The sequence below is a fragment of the Oncorhynchus kisutch genome, linkage group LG12 (assembly GCF_002021735.2).
Source record: "Oncorhynchus kisutch isolate 150728-3 linkage group LG12, Okis_V2, whole genome shotgun sequence".
NCBI classification, from domain to species: Eukaryota; Metazoa; Chordata; class Actinopteri; order Salmoniformes; family Salmonidae; genus Oncorhynchus; species Oncorhynchus kisutch.
The window spans coordinates 26,579,312-26,596,489 of record NC_034185.2 but is presented as its reverse complement, the minus strand read 5'-3'; the positions used below and the strand labels follow the sequence as shown (position 1 = coordinate 26,596,489).

Genomic DNA, 17,178 nt, shown 5'->3' with positions numbered 1-17,178 from the left:
AATAATGATTTATGTTTTATTATAGATTGCACAAACCCCCCTTTGCATCTCCAAGGTAACGCCATCCTTCACACTAGTTTTGACAGATGTACTCTGCTCTCTTACGAACTACAGTGAAAAGCAATTTGTCACACAATGCATTCCATAATAAAGAACATTGTCTCAGCAACATGCTCCAAACCCCTCCTCACTGTCAAACGCTTCATTTTATTTCACCTGACAAAGGAGTCTGACAAAGACTATGAGGCCATTGGACTGTTATTCTCACTATTTGCATGAAAGATGTATTTAATCTACATCCTGCAGATGCAAAACTGAGGTGTGATAGATTTGAATTGTTTTAATGTCATAGTTTTTCCATTGATGCTAAAAAGCCAAGATGTTTTCCCGGTCTTCTGACTAAAAGAGAGATGTGAGATTACTTTCCTAATGACAGCTCTTTGGGTTTCTATAAGACAGCAGTTGTGTCTAATGATGCTCACTTAAGCATGGCAGCCCAAGCACCTATTTCCTATGTAGAACATTTAGACGGCTGAGTCAACCACTGTCTAATTAACAGAGAAATCAAGCACTGCTATCACTAATGGATCTTCCTCATGGTCTTCATTACTACGCTCTATCTCCAGTTCAGTTCTCTTGCTCTGCAATTTGAGTCCCCTGGATCTGATGTAGGACCCCCAAAGGAACACAGTTACCATGGCACTAGAACCATCTGCAGCTCAGGAGTGATTGTGGCTCACTTGCAGCATCTGGTGTTCAAGTCTATTATCACTGTAGCATTACTGTACATTTCACAGTCACATCAGAGCCGTCCTATACCCTATAATTTCCCTCCTACAGAGCTGGATCTTGACCGTGTTTGGATGAGGTTTCCTGCTGCTAACAGATACATAGCTGGTTGTTTCAACATTTCTGACCCTGCTTAGTTGCAGAAGGATGAAGCGTTAGGTGTCTGGAATGAATTTAGAGGACTCGGCTTGTAGTCGAATAGAAAGGGGTTTTAACTGGATTCTTAAACTGCCCCCTTTCTTTCTCTCTCTTGCTATTTCTCGTTCTTCCCCTCATCTAACATCATCTATGCTTTTGTAAGACTTCCTTAAGACAGGCCACTTCCAAACATTTGACTAGGTCTGGAGTAATGGAACACTTCATTGTCAATTATTTAGATAGGGATAGGTGGTCTAGCTGAGTTGAAACCTGATTTGGGTGACTGGAAACAAACGAAGAGATATCAGCCACTAAAGCCTATTTCAACACTTCAATCTATCATGAATATTCTATTTGCATTATTTAGTGCTGTTAGCACCACATATCACACCACAGGTATAGCTGTCAAAGAGGGAATGGTGATAGGCACTTGTTCCATTCCATCTTTAGTACAAAAGAGACAAAAATAGAGAGAAATATTGCCTTTGGCACCTGTCAGAATAGCAGAATCCCAGTCACACATGCACATAGTCAGACACAGATTCCACCATGACAGGCCCAGCGTACATGCATGCTTCAATCCATGCCTGACATGAGCTACGGAGAACAATCAGAAGTTTAGAAGGAAGTGCATTTCAAAGTCTACTGGAAAGTTTAAACAATGCCGTAAGTGTACAGAATTCACAACTCACCATCCATTTCATAAAATAAACTCAAATCGAGTCAGCTATTTCTCAACTGTCAGCAATCAAGGATTGTGAACATACTGTTTTTCCTCAAGAGTTTTCAAATATAGTATACAAATATTACAGTAACTCCAATCACTTTCATAACATGTTTTACTCTTTATTATCACTAGTGAGGGCTCTGGCTCTGCTGAAAATGAATAGCAGCCAGGAAAGAAAGACTATTAGCTTTATGTAAGGGAAGAACAAACAGCAAAGGAGGAAAGAATCTGTGTTTTATGAGTCACTATTTCTCACTTCAAAGACATCTTAGAATCAATTACCCTTGTCAAAACAGCAGCCGCTGTGTTCTAGCGTTTCTCCCTCCTCTATTCCACAAACCATGACCTCCATGTTGTGATGCTGAGTAAACACAGCTGAATGCAAAGCAATGCTGCTTTACTTTGATGTTATAAAATACACTGCTCAAAAAAATAAAGGGAACACTTAAACAACACAATGTAACTCCAAGTCAATCACACTTCTGTGAAATCAAACTGTCCACTTAGGAAGCAACACTGATTGACAATACATTTCACATGCTGTTGTGCAAATGGAATAGACAACAGGTGGAAATTATAGGCAATTAGCAAGACACCCCCAATAAAGGAGTGGTTCTGCAGGTGGGGACCACAGACCACTTCTTAGTTCCTATGCTTCCTGGCTGATGTTTTGGTCACTTTTGAATGCTGGGGTGCTTTCACTCTAGTGGTAGCATGAGACGGAGTCTACAACCCACACAAGTGGCTCAGGTAGTGCAGCTCATCCAGGATGGCACATCAATGCGAGCTGTGGCAAGAAGGTTTGCTGTGTCTGTCAGCGTAGTGTCCAGAGCATGGAGGCGCTACCAGGAGACAGGCCAGTATATCAGGAGACGTGGAGGAGGCCGTAGGAGGGCAAAACCCAGCAGCAGGACCGCTACCTCCGCCTTTGTGCAAGTAGGAGCAGGAGGAGCACTGCCAGAGCCCTGCAAAATGACCTCCAGCAGGCCACAAATGTGCACGTGTCTGCTCAAACGGTCAGAAACCGACTCCATGAGGGTGGTATGAGGGCCCAACGTCCACAGGTGGGGTTTGTGCTTACAGCCCAACACCGTGCAGGACGTTTTTCATTTGCCAGAGAACACCAAGATTGGCAAATTCGCCACTGGCGCCCTGTGCTCTTCACAGATGAAAGCAGGTTCACACTGAGCACGTGACAGACGTGACAGTCTGGAGACGCCGTGGAGAATGTTCTGCTGCCTGCAACATCCTCCAGCATGTTCAGTTTGGGGGTGGGTCAGTCATGGTGTGGGGTGGCATTTCTTTGGGGGGCCGCACAGCCTTCCATGTGCTCGCCAGAGGTAGCCTGACTGCCATTACGTACCGAGATGAGATCCTCAGACCCCTTGTGAGACCATATGCTGGTGCGGTTGGCCCTGGGTTCCTCCTAATGCAAGACAATGCTAGACCTCATGTGGCTGGAGTGTGTCAGCAGTTCCTGCAAGAGGAAGGCATTGATGCTATGGACTGGCCCGCCCGTTCCCCAGACCTGAATCCAATTGAGCACATCTGGGACATCATGTCTCGCTCCATCCACCAACGCCACGTTGCACAACAGACTGTCCAGGAGTTGGAGGATGCTTTAGTCCAGGTCTGGGAGATCCCTCAGGAGACCATCCGCCACCTCATCGGGAGCATGCTCAGGCGTTGTAGGGAGGTCATACAGGCACGTGGAGGCCACACACTACTGAGCCTCATTTTGAATGTGACTCCAAATCCAGACCTCCATGGGTTGCTAAATTTGATTTCCATTGATAATTTGTGTGATTTTGTTGTCAGCACATTCAACTATGTAAAGAAAAAAGTATTTAATAAGAATATTTCATTCATTCAGATCTAGGATGTGTTATTTTAGTGTTCCCTTTATTTTTTTGAGCAGTGTATTTATAGTGTAGTTGCAAAGTAGTTAGTAGTTGAAAAGTTGCTGATTAGCTAAAGCTGTCCGTGATAAGATTAGAACTTGCAACCTTTGGGTTGCTAGACGTTCGTGTTACACGCCCGACCAACCTTTCATTTTTGCCTTATGTAACCATACCCAACATACCATATCATTCTAAATGGAGTGTCTCAGATTTGAATACAGAATAATACCAAATGCTCAGAGACTAGGTTGAAACTCGTCACTCATGGTCATGCCAAACAATGTTTGGTTTAACAATGAAGAATGGAGCTGGCAAGAGCACAATCAGACCTTGGACCAGGCTACCAAACACCTGCAGAGATGACTTACATCACTGTGGTGTCGTGCCGAGAGAAAAACAAACACTAAACTGTCCCTCTAGATCATTTTGGGGATTTACTGCTCTTCACACCAGACATCTCTAATGGATTCCCAGAGGGGCTGCAGCAGGGGCCAGGGGGATAGTCTCTGGTCCTGTCCAGATCTACACCTCAGCAGGCAGTTAGCCCCATTCCAGACTTAGAGGACAGCCCATCACCTCTGTATCTAAGTTGTGTTGACCTGCTTACTTTCCCAGTTACCTCCAATTGTTCGGTTTCACTTTGACTATTCACACAGTGCATTATCTGTTGAATTGTTTGACACCTCTGAATAACATGGGGTAATGTAAGTGGACATCTTTATTTTTTTGCCAAAATGTTTGTACAATGCAAGCTTTCCAGCCACTGTCACAGGTTTGATCTGTCTCCACCAGAATTTAATGATTCAAAAACCTTGGGTCTTCTTCCAAATTCTTAGTTACTTCCAACTTTTAGCTTTGACAAACTACCAGCTGACCAAAACAGGATATTATTACCAGTCCCATCCGCCACAAACACAGGGGTTGGGTACAGAACGTGGCTCAATGAGAAATAGTTCATGATAAATGACTCAAATCACAAGTAATCTTCTCAGATGGCTGAGTCAGTAATAACGGCAGATCTAGCTGTAAACAAAAATGGCTACAATGGTAATTCAGGCAATTAACTTAAAAACAAAAGTTAAAATCAAATGTAACTTTAAATATCTACTTGTGGAACATAATATCTATGATTACTACCATTAACTTTAATATTTTTTTACTTAAAAAAACACATTTAGAATATGTACAATGCATTCAGTCACATAAAATGCCACATATTCTAGTTGACATATTGCTGCGATGCTGTTCATCTACAGCTGGGTCCAAAAATACTTATTTGGGTTTGAGAATGCACAGGATAAAACACCAATGTTGCCAGAAGGCCACCACACTACACAGCATTGTGCAGAATGTCACAGTATAAACTTGGTTAAAATCCTAAAATAAAAATAATAAACATTTTAAAAAATCATGTCATTATTGACACCTTGAATAACTTAAGGTTTGTGATGCTTGAATGGATACTGTCTGTAAGCGCCCTTGCAAATTTTAATGGTTTTAAATAAGATTATGTGTATGTATATTTGATAACAGATGGGTTGTCTTCCCTCTGAAACAGTGACTGTGACTATCACAGGAGCACTAAGCAACACCACCATCCAGAGGACTGGGGAGGAATTTGACAGAACCTGAGGTAGCAAAGACAAATAATAGACTTCGGTTATAAAACGCAATCTCGCATAATGCATTTAAAACCGCCCATTTTTTTTTTTTTACACTCTCAGTTAACACTAGGCTACATATCTCTATATAAAAATATATATAAATTAAAACCTAAATGCAATTTTTTGACAACGTCGTGATCCTGAGGGAGAACGTTATAGTCCTATGTTAACTGTACAGTGGAAAAAAAGAGCATTTAAATCCCATCATTCACAATATACACAAGTAATGTATACCAAAGATATCATTACAAAATACCTCAAAATAAAAGCCAAGAAAATATTGTATACGTCGAATATGGGAGCAAAGAACACTAACACAGACCAAATATGCAATGTTGTTAGGTATCTTTCAGTTAAAAAAATGTATATGTACAAAAATATATATATACACATCACTTCACTAGATTATGAGGCTTATTTTTTCAAATGTTTCTCGCTAAACAAAGGCATAAACCAAATTCAGTCAGTCAGTGAGTGTTTACCTTCCTAAAACCATGTAACTTCAAAAGAAAGCTGCTCTTGTGGTACTTCCAAGAATCAAGTGTCCTCCTTTCCAAAATTCAAATGTCCTCAAACTAATTTCCAAACAACTTGTTTTTTCTCAGTGAACTCATGCAGCCGTGTGATGAGTCGTAAGCTTGCAGAATTGAAGGGCGTGGCATGGGGGCAGGGGTGGCATAGGCCTCAGTAGACTCTGGGGATGATGCGGTAGCGGACTTCTCTGCAGTAGTCATCCCACGCCGAGCCGTACTTCCTCCTGCACTGGGCCTCATCTCGGGCCTCCCGGTGAACCAGTAGGATAGATAGGTAGATCACATAGAAGTATGGCAGGATGTGGGTGAAACCTACAGGACGACCACAGACAACACAAAAGGTCAACATACACTACAGCGTCTCATCTTCACACCCATCAAAACACGTCTAGCTTTACTGGGCTGTTTCTGATGCCTCGTCAGTACAACTCAGAAAAAGATACATACAAAAAACAAATACCTGGTAACTAACTAGCTGATTAGCCATCACTCACCACAGGGTAGGGACCATGCCAGAGCCATGATAAGGTCACCCAGGTAGTTGGGGTGACGGACTAGCCCCCACAGACCAGATACCAGGAGACTCTTCCCAGTGGCAGTAGGGATAGTCTTCAGATCTGGAAAACAGAGAGATAGTGAGTCCAACAACATGATGGGGACTAACTCCATCCCTTTATCAAGGCAGAGAGCCTGCAAATGGATAATGTTTATACATGAATAAGATGCACTGGGACTGAGGACTTACGGGATAATGTGGGGTCTGATGGATTTCTTCTGAAGGAGTTTTTCTGTGAGTTTGCTTTACGGAAGATGCTAAATCCAATGACTAACAAATGACAAAGAAAATGTCACTTTTGGTCATACAACAAAAATAATATCACAGATTACATGTAGGACTAATATGAACATAAGCCAATACTAAAGATCTGAGTACTGAGTCAGTACTACCGACTAACCATTGAGAGTGACGATGCCTACGATCCAGGGCAGAGAGAGGTGATTGGGGTGGTGAACCAGGTAGTAGGCCTGGAGGCTGAAGGTGAAGGGGACCCACATTAAGTCTCCAAATGCCAGCATGAAGCCAAACCCATCATGGGTAATATCCATATAGCTCAGGACGCCCTCCTGGGGAGCAACAATCCACCATTAGATTACAACCAAATAGATGGACTAAATACCAAATCGGCAGAAAGAAAAATCAGGTTTTGTACCTCATGCCAAAAGGCATCAAGCACATAGAGCAGGTGGAAGCAGTTGACCAGGATCATGGCTGGTGAAGGGTAGTCCAGGTGGTGTAGTTGCATCTCAGCCAGAGCCATGGCAGCGTTGATCACCAGCTGGACAGAACAGAGATGTCAAAATCTAATCAAATTGTATTGGTCACATACACATATTTAGCAGATGGTACTGCAGGCGTAAAGAAATGCTTGTGTTCCGAGCTCCAACAGTGCAGTAGTATCTAACAATTCACAAATCTAAAAGTAAAGTAATGGAATTAAGATCACAGCTCTGAATAAACACTCTCCTTGAACAGACAGCTAAACAAACTGGCTCAAATGTACAGTAGTATCATTTTAGGATTTACTCAAAGCAGTTTACATTTTCCCACTAGAGGGAGTAATGAACACGATGGGAAACTGAACAGAGTTTATTTTGTTTTTGCCGTTTTTATTTTATTTTTTATAAATAAAAAGCTTAAGCTACATTAAATGTCTCTAGCATACAGCTGAAAAGCACTTTAATGGAAATATTCAGTACACTACAGTGAAACTTACCCAACCAATCAATCCTGGGCGCAGTTCACAGAAGTATTTGAGATCAAAGCCTTTGATCCGGGGGTTAAGTTCACTTCCCATGAAAAAGTCATAAATAACACTCCCTAGGGAGGTGAGAAGAACAAATTAATCATATTATGTTGACCATTTGTGAGGCATCATCATTCAAATGGGTAGTACAGAAATACAGCGTTCACCTCAAGGATTGGAATGTACTCTCAAGTCAGAATCAATTGAACATTTGATGCCAAGATGGTGGATACTTTACCTAATTCTATTCTATTGCTCTTAACCTTATGCTGGCCCATGTCATAATAGAGCCATTTCATGGAATCATATCACACCCAGATTGTAGAAGTATGTTTACCAGTGACAACTACACACAACCACCCACCCACTCACTCACCAGAGTTTCCTCCAGGGGCCAGCAGGTCCTGGGTTGCCCAGCGAGAGCGGACATACAGGTAGACACTAAGTAGGACAGAGCAGAGCAGGGAAGACACAGCCAGCTGGAGGAAGTGGCTGTGGATGTAGCTGAGGTCTATCTTGTGGTGCACTGCAGCCCCCAGGGCAGCCACCGTCAGCACAAAGGCATAGAGGGCTGGTGGTGGATGAGAGGGAGACATACAGGGTTAATACACAGGAAGTACCTCAACCAAAAGGTATTTCCTAGTTTCCTTTTAAGACTTACATGTTAATGAAATACATTGGCATAGTGCTTTACTACAGCTATCAAAAGTGCTGGGGGTAACAGACTAGTTCATCTCATTTCATTCCTTAGAAAAAAAAAAGACAAAAAAAGACAAAACACAGGAGAATGCCTCACTGTTCATTCTGTATTTCAGCCTCTCTCCATTCTTCAGGGGCATTCCTTCCACAACCTGGGGATGACAAAAGAACACAGGTTGGACATTCATTCAACCTTACAGGAAATACAGCATCTGAGAGGGTAAATGTAGATAGGACAGGTGACTTTTAGTACAACATCCCTTTTAATACATTCTGAAAAAGACACGTGTGCTTCAACAGTTTTCAGATGGAAGATCAGGAGATTATGAAAATAAGAACAAAATGTCCCATTCTCTCCTGTAGAGTTCCAGTGTGGATCGTAGCCTACTCCCGCTGACTAATCTAATTTCTCTCCTCTGCTCCGGCTAATGAGCAGAAGTGAGCGCCGGTCATGTGCTCTGTTCAGGTTACAGATGGGAGTCATGTGTACTGCCTGTACTCTCAGGGGTGGTTGGTGTGTGTATTTGCCAGTGTGTGTACAGTCTTCAGAGGGGTGGGAGTAGAAAATCTAAGAATGCAGTCATCTACGGTTCAGTTCTTTTTTTCTCTCCACAATGACTAGAACAGAATTAGGTGATTCTGATTCTACATGTGTGCCAACAAAGCAGTGAGGTGGGCGATCATGGTACCTTTCCAACAGGCAGCACGTAGAGCAGGGCCTGGAAGAGCAACCAGAGGACCACCATGCCAAACACCCGTAGGTCCCACAGGGAGTCAAGGGCAGGCAGAGGGGGGGAGCTCATCAGGCTAGCATCCTCCTGACTGCAAACCACCATCAGGCCCAACACAGTCGCAGGCAGGAGCAAAGTCATGCAGAACACTCCTACAAATACAGTGGGAAAGACACTGAGTGACTGGAGCCAAGGGAAGTCAGCCGGGTCCTTCTCCAACTGTCTGACTTAGGTTTACCCTGTTACCGGCCCCTCAAGAAATACATTGTCAAAGGATTTACAGACTTGGTCTGGGTAAGAGATTGTTTAGATATCATTCCACTCCTTGCTACGGTAAACATATTTGACATACGACACGGAGCGCAAGGAGTGGAATGTTATCTAAACAGAAGGTACCCAGTCTAGTGCAGACAACCACCCTAGTGCAATTTGATTGGCAAAACATTGTGTAGACTAGCACCATTGTTTTTTCCCCCTCACTTTATCCAGAACATGACAAGATGGGATAGGCACAGCAACCACATTTCTGTTTCTCACCTAGCCTCCCCCCAAACTCCAGCACAGTGGTGATGGGGGCTGTGGCTACTGCAGGCTTCTGCTCAACCTCCTCCGTATGCTCGGCTGGCTTGGCATCACCGTCATCCTTCCTGCGTCTCAAGTTGTAGCGGCTTTCTACTACTTTCTTCTCTGGCTCCACCTCGGCAGGCTTCTGGAATTTGACACACAAGGGACAGGCCGACCGGTATTTATTTACACAGACATGAACATGTCTAACCAACTGTGACTTGCGCTTATGGGGCAGGTTATCGTAGAATAGACAACGTTTGGTCTAGAGGTCGACCGATTAATCGGAATGGCCGATTAATTAGGGCCGACTTCAAGTTTTCATAACAAACCGGAATTTTTGGACACCGATTTTATTCTCTTTTTTAAATACACATTTATTTAATCTTTATTTAACTTGGCAAGTCAGTTAAGAACACGTTCTTATTTTCAATGATGGCCTAGGAACGGTGGGTTAACTGCCTCGTTCAGGGGCAGCAGGGTAGCCTAGTGGTTAGAGCGTTGGACTAGTAACCGCCCGAGCTGACAAGGTACAAACCTGTCGTTCTGCCCCTGAACAGGCAGTTAACCCAATGTCCCTTTTTGTTAATGACAGATTTTCACCTTGTCAGCTCGGGGGAGCCAATCTTGCAACCTTACAGTTAACTAGTCCTTGTGCACTCCACAAGAAGATTGCCTGTTACGTGAATACAGTAAGCCAGGGTAAGTTGCTAGCTAGGATTAAACTTATCTTATTAAAAACAATCATAATCACTAATCATCAACCACCATGTGTAGTTACTACTAGATATTATCTAGCATGTCCTGCGTTGCATATAATCTGAATGAACATACAAGGCGCGTAAACATTCATTCAAACAGCACTTTCGTGCGTTTTGCCAGCAGCTCTTCGTGGTGCGTCAAGCCTTGCGCTGTTTATGACTTCAAGCCTATCAACTCCCGAGATGAGGCCGGTGTAAGCGAAGTGAAAAGGCTAACTAGTTAGCGCGCGCAAATAGCGTTTCAAACACCACTTGCTCTGCACGGGTAACACTGCTTCGAGGGTGGCTGTTTTCATTGTGTTCCTGGTTCGAGCCCAGGGAGGAGAGGGACGGAAGCTATACTGTTACACTGGCAATACTAAAGTGCCTATAAGAACATCCAATAGTCAAAGGTTAATGAAATACAAATGGTATAGAGGGAAATAGTCCTACAATAACTACAACCTAAAACTTCTTACCTGGGAATATTGAAGACTCATGTTAAAAGTAACCACCAGCTTTCATATGTTCTCATGTTCTGAGCAAGGAACTTAAACACGTTAGCTTTCTTACATGGCACATATTGCACTTCTTCTCCAACACTTGGTTTAAATAATGCAATGCAAAAAACAAAGTTGAACATGTTTCATTATTTATTTGAGGCTAAATTGATTTTATTGGTATATTATATTAAGTTAAAATAAGTGTTCATTCAGTATTGTTGTAATTGTCATTATTACAAATAAATCAATAATAAAAAAACATTAATAATAAAACGGCCGATAAATCGGTATCGGCTTTCTTGGTCCTCCAATAATCGGTATTGAAAAATCATATTTGGTCGACCTCTAGTTTGGTCTCACACAGCTGGTGAGATGGGGGGGGGGTAAAGTGTAATTCAGAGTCTACAGACACTATAGACTGGCGTCTCGTTGTGACACATAGCCCGAACCTCCCCAATATTAAACAACCAACATAGCCTACGCGTCCTTTATTCATTTGAATGTGTTGACGGTTGGAGAAATTTCTTGAGCCGTGCTCAGAATTGAGAAAGTACGAAAGCCAGCTGTGAAATATTCTACAACACTGCTGCGTGTACACGTCCATGTTTTGGTTGATAGCCGCTTAAGAGGGCAGGCACAGCATGAATGCATGAGTCTAAAGTAAGGGGCAATGGAGCTCGTGAATTTGATGTAGCCTACAGGCCTTGCAGTTACACAGGTCAGACAAACATGGGGAAAATACGACAGCAAAATAAACAGTAAGACTTTAATAAAAGGTTCAATGTCTCACTATACAGGCCCAAATCTATGATGCAAAGCCAGTGAATTCAGTGACAGGCAGACACTATGAGCGTTCCAGTCATGCCCATCCATTCTATTTGCCAAACAAATTAGCTTTAGATGTGCATCTGCTATTAAAGGGAAAAGTGAACACTTATCTTGTTATAGCAGGAAATACCATAAACCATTGTTTGGTTTTACTACTAAGTTGGCAGTGTTACATGGCCACGGGCATACTGATAGCCAAAGTCTTGGTATTTGTTTAACGTAAACTAGTCCTCCTAACGTGCAATGAGAGCCTCTGAGAAGAGCAGAGAAAACAGGCAGCACATGTTCAGGCAGTTAACCCACTGTTCCTAGGCCGTCATTGAAAATAAGAATTTGTTCTTAACTGACTTGCCTAGTTAAATAAAGGTTAATGTGACTGACGGAACATTAGCAAGACGCTAAGTGGTGTGCGTGTGTAGCTCAGTCAGGCTGACTCCCCCATACAGTCCTCCCAACACACAGGAGGTACAACATGCACGCATCATAACATTCCTACAAGCAGTACAGCTAGGGAGAGTTTCATTGCCTAATGCCGTGACTTTGGTTCCTCTTGCTTACAGCCCAACACAAACGTTAACATTTGTGATTATGATAATTATGGATGGAGAGAAAAAAAAAATATTCCTGAAGTATATATCTAGAAGTCTCACCTCGTTGACTTTGTTAGCAGTATCATTCTCCTCTGTCATTTCATGAGTATTGTTGATATTGTTCTCAATTGGCTTTGCCTGTGGTAAATTAAAATGGAGTGAAGGAAGCAAAAACATCAACATGCAGAAAAGGGAATGTTATGACCAACAAAATATGGACCCACTGAATTAACACTAAGTGGTTAATTCACACTACACAAAAAAATAGGGTTAATTACACCATTGTTTGCTAATGCTTGATCTATTAAATATTGCCATCTCTGAGGCCATACATTTTACAGTACATCCTGAATACAAACTCAGGCAGCAAACAAACACCAGTAGAGCAATATTTCAAAACAAAAAGCCATTCTAAATCCCAGCAGTGAGTGTGACATCACATGCTCCTCACCACAGGAACGAGTCTGACCTCCAGCACTTCTTTCAGTTTGGGCTCCTTGCGTGCGTTGTGGGTCTCCGCGATGGAGGTGCCGCTGACAGTGCGTGACGAGGAGCGCCTGGTGGTCCTGGCTGGGCTACGGGAGCGGCTGCGCCGCCGCGACGGGGAGCGTGAACGAGAACGAGAGCGACGGCTTGGTTTGAACCCAGTGGGATTCTGGAATAACATAAGTTACAGCATTTAGCAAGGCTACAACTTGTTATTACATAGCTATTACATAAGTGAATTGTAAAAGGCCGTGCCAATGGAGCAATCAACTTATCATAAAAGGCTCATAACATTTGATTATGTACTATATAATAATAATATAAGCTCAAAATATCTTAACATTCTCATGGTATAAAATCACCATCCAAAGAGAAGTCACATTATGTGACATTTATATTCATCTGGGTCACGTCTTCAGTGACATGGTTGCCATGGAGATAGATTGTGCTACTACCTTCATGTCAGCCTCTCTGAGCTCCAGTTCGGTGCCATCCTTGTAGATAACAGTGTAGAGCTGATTCTTGGCATCGTAGCTCAGTACCTTGACCTCGTAGAACAGGCTGCTGCCGGGCCAGCGGCCCATTACTGTGTCCCCACTCTGAAACTTGATACTCGGCATCCTCGTTTACCTGACAGAAAGCGAGAGAGAACAAGTTAAAAAAACATATATAAAAAATCTGGGGAAATACAAGAGGATTTTGAACCTTTGAACTAAGGCCGAAAATATTATTTCAGTGTTAAGACATGCTGCTTCTGTTTTCTCTTTCACTTTAGCCCGACAAATTCAACAAAGGCGGCAAATTATAAGTAGGCCTATCACGCTAGATAAACTTTTTCAAATGAATCAGGTGTGCATACCAAAACCATCTACGATGGGGGAGAAACGCTCTTTCCCCAATCACGCGCTCCAGTGCCTCTACTTGACTTTGGCGTGAGCGGATTAGGCTAGATGAGACATTTACAGTGCGCATTAAGAAAATGTAAAGGGGGACAGACACGTGTAACGCTTGACACAATGGAGCAGTGAGGTCAGCGGTATGAAAGGGGCTGCGGAGCTCAGAGAAGTGCTGACATGCACATCCCAACTAGGTTTAACTCTGTAGTTTTAAACTCAACATTGCCACTCCAGCCCCCTTTGTCACTCTTTCAATAGCCTTTGTACACTGGATTTGAGTAACGGTCAGGTAACATCAAAAAATGCATTTTAGAAGTTTGACAGACATTGGAAGTTGTGCTTCTATCAAACTGTCAATACACACACACTTTGAAAACCTAGATCCTCATCAAAGCAGATATTATTTAAATAGAGGGAAACAGAGGTGAAATGCCTGACATATATTCCCCAACTACTGCCCAAGCTCACTGGAATTCCACAGCTCTTGTCCTTGTAATGACCACAATCAACCACTCAGCACTGGCCTGGGTCATATTTGTCATCTAGTATAAGTCAAAACGGGACACCACAATTGCTGAAATGTTTAGAAAAATTATAAATAAATGGCCCACACATATTATAAATAGAAGCAGTGAGCCAGCCCACTAATGTAGTAAAGCACATTCCATAACATCTCCATGAACGAATACCAACACTGACACACCAAAAGGCTCTGTGATGGTGTCCTTGCGTCCCTGGTGAATTCCATACGGTTAAAGGTATAGCTAAACGATGCGGACTGTGTTCCCTACTCCAGGAATGATGAAAGTATGCGCGGTATGATGTGGGTGGAGCTTTGAAAGTTAGCCCATACCTTGTGTGTCATACCTCGGGCACACAGCCTTTTAAATAAAACACCCAAAAGTAAAATAGTTTCAATGAATAGATCAAAATGATAGTTTGTAATTGGTTTTATAGAAAGTAAATTCACCCAGCCCCCGCTAGTTCATTAACCTTAGAGAAGTTCAGCCGCCAGCTAGCGGCGGTGTTGAACACATTCCCATAGAATTAGACGTTTAAAGTTACTTTAGAAATAAATATATATATATTAATATCTGGAAAAAATGTAGACATCTGTGGATGTTTGGTCGGAAATATAGTTGGTCAGAAAAACAAAGTGAGCAACAAAAAACTAACGTTATCTACAAAAAAGTGTAGGCTAGCTAGCCACCTTAGCTAGTCACATTAGATTGAATTGGAAGAGCAATCAGAACGGTGTAGTGAAGCCAACTTTGGCGGTTAGCCAACGTCAAGTATCAAAATGGGCAACCCAAAATATGATTCAATGTGCAAAAGGTAACCTTAGATTCGTGGAAAAGATTGTTCGAATGTATCTGCTCCTTTAATGACCATATCTACAAGTGACAGCGGGATGGAGGGAAAACGTCATTAATTCAAACTTTTGTTAGCAATTGTTGACCTAACTAGCTAGCTAGTGACAGGCGAACTAAGCTCGGCGACCAAGTACATCACTGATGTCGTCAACGGTCGGTCATTGGAATAGGTCAACTAACATAGATACCTATGTTCCAGGGCATGTTTACGTTTTTGCCACTGTAAACACTGCACCGACGCATAAATAAGTGTAAAATAGTTGAATGAGTAGAGGCAAAACTAATAGTTAGCCACTAATAAAAAAATAAGTTGTTAGCTAGATAACTCAATATACTCAGCTGTAGTGGTTGCTGTAGCTAACTTTAGCTAGCTGACCCCACGCAACCCCAAAACACACTCTAGAAAACCCGTTAGCTAGCGGCCAAGTTCTCAACAAAGACATTTAAAACGTTACCACATTTATGCACAATAAATGGTAAATATGCATCAACGCTTTTACCTTTAAATAACACGTACGAATCCAATCAGGAAAATAAGATATGTATCCTGATAAAAACGTGGAACAAAAATATAGCTAGCTATATTTGTAAAAATCCGTAGCTGAATGTAGAGCGCGTTCTCCCTCCCTCTATCCGCGATGCCCACCCGTCTATGATGGCGCGAAGCTCGCTGATTGGCTACAATGCTTTTCTTTTAAAATGATAAAATGTTCTGATTGGTCGATAGAGGATTTTAACAGAGTGCGGATTGGTTGTAGCCGGTTTGTCCTTACCACTTTCTTTGTTGACGGTGTCAGATTTCTAGCCTTGCCAGTTACTTCAGTGATTCCAACTCGGTGTACTTGGTGTCATGTGCCATAAGATTTCTACAAGCGTCAGACAAAATGGAGGAAATATTTTTTTGTAATTGTATGGAAGATAATCTTTGTTTTAGTAAAAATGGAAGTTAATGTTTAAACAGATTATTAATTACATCAGCATTATTGATGCATGGAAAATGCTAATATACAAACCCTTTCTTGATTTGATTATGTAGTAAATTGTAGAGCATTTACAACAATTTGTTAATAAACAAAGTAAACTGATTAAAGTTGGTCATAAAAGGTTATTTAAAATTGTATTAAACTTAACGAAAATATCAACAATTGAAATCCAGAAATCTGTAAATAAATGCGCATCATGTATTAACTTATTACTGCCCGTTAATTACACTAATGGAAAAAACGGTTAGACAGCACAGTTCAACACATTTTTCCACTTTCTCAAGTGCTCATGCATTCTAGACGTCATTAGATATTGAATCTAATTGTGAATTAATCTGACTGAAGCTGAAAACAGTGCAGAACCAGTGACACTATCTACCAAATGTCAGGTATATATTAGATGTTCACAACATCTTGTTGCAGGAGTTGCTTTCAACATTACAAACCAGCTGTAACATGGTGCTATGCCATCCCCTCTATGAAGCTCTGAATTATCATCAACATGTTGGGCTAACTGACCTCACATTCAATTGCACAATGTAGGATGTTGCTTTATATGCTTAGAGATATATACAAAACTACATTCAAGGAGTCTGAGATATTGCAAAGAAATAATCAAAACATAGGATTATGAAAGATGATGATCATGAAACATATCTTCTCTCAGCAGTCAGTTATAACTGTGAATGCAAAGTCAAAACAGATGTCACAATTCAAAGTTCATACAGTCATTTCATGACTACGGAAGGAAACCAAAAAATATTTTGAAAATTCAAACCAACTCTACAGTCCAATTACAGCGTTTTCTCCGCCCGCTCTCTGAGGTCATGAAGCCAAACAGCCGCTTAGTCGATCTTCCTGTCTTACAGCAGTTTCCGCCCCTGCAGAGCCTTCTCTCTACTCCGGTACAGATGAACTGCAAATGGACTGGCATTCTTCTCAGACCCTCCTCCAGGAAACGTCTTCCTACTGTTCATTATGTTGCAAACAACTGCACACAGTAGTTGACTCCCACTGTGAGATCTTGTCACCCCTGTAAAAAGAAGCTACAAGACCAGAAGCAGATGATTGGCCTCATTTTGCAATGGACATAGGCTTGGGTTCAGACAGCAACTGTGTGTGTGTGTGGGGGGGTTAAAAATAGCTTGGGCAACAGTCTTGAGAGATTTCTCTGCTTCATTTTCAGTTAGTCCTGCCTCTTCCTGTTCGCCTTAGCTAACCTGTGTCT

At 42.0% G+C, this 17,178-nt stretch overlaps 1 protein-coding gene across 3 annotated transcripts; it reads right to left on the bottom strand.

Annotated features, from left to right (window-relative positions):
* Positions 1 to 4,255: 4,255 nt before the first annotated feature.
* On the bottom strand, positions 4,256 to 17,070 carry lbr (lamin B receptor). Of its 3 annotated transcripts, none has more exons than XM_020496609.2 (14): positions 15,468 to 15,636; positions 13,154 to 13,328; positions 12,664 to 12,867; positions 12,273 to 12,350; positions 9,525 to 9,696; positions 8,946 to 9,139; positions 8,354 to 8,408; positions 7,934 to 8,128; positions 7,528 to 7,631; positions 6,964 to 7,089; positions 6,709 to 6,877; positions 6,498 to 6,578; positions 6,247 to 6,369; positions 4,256 to 6,064 (listed from the first exon to the last, which is right to left on the bottom strand). In XM_020496609.2, the coding sequence occupies exons 2-14, from the start codon at positions 13,316 to 13,318 to the stop codon at positions 5,904 to 5,906; spliced, it is 1,827 nt and encodes a 608-aa protein (XP_020352198.1). In that variant the 5' UTR covers positions 13,319 to 13,328; positions 15,468 to 15,636; the 3' UTR covers positions 4,256 to 5,903. The 3 variants fall into 3 exon arrangements, with proteins under 3 accessions (XP_020352198.1, XP_020352200.1, XP_020352201.1); XM_020496611.2 differs by lacking the exon at positions 15,468 to 15,636 and adding an exon at positions 15,741 to 17,070 and having other exon boundaries at positions 4,265 to 6,064; XM_020496612.2 differs by having other exon boundaries at positions 4,265 to 6,064; positions 12,682 to 12,867; positions 15,468 to 15,631.
* Positions 17,071 to 17,178: the final 108 nt, after the last annotated feature.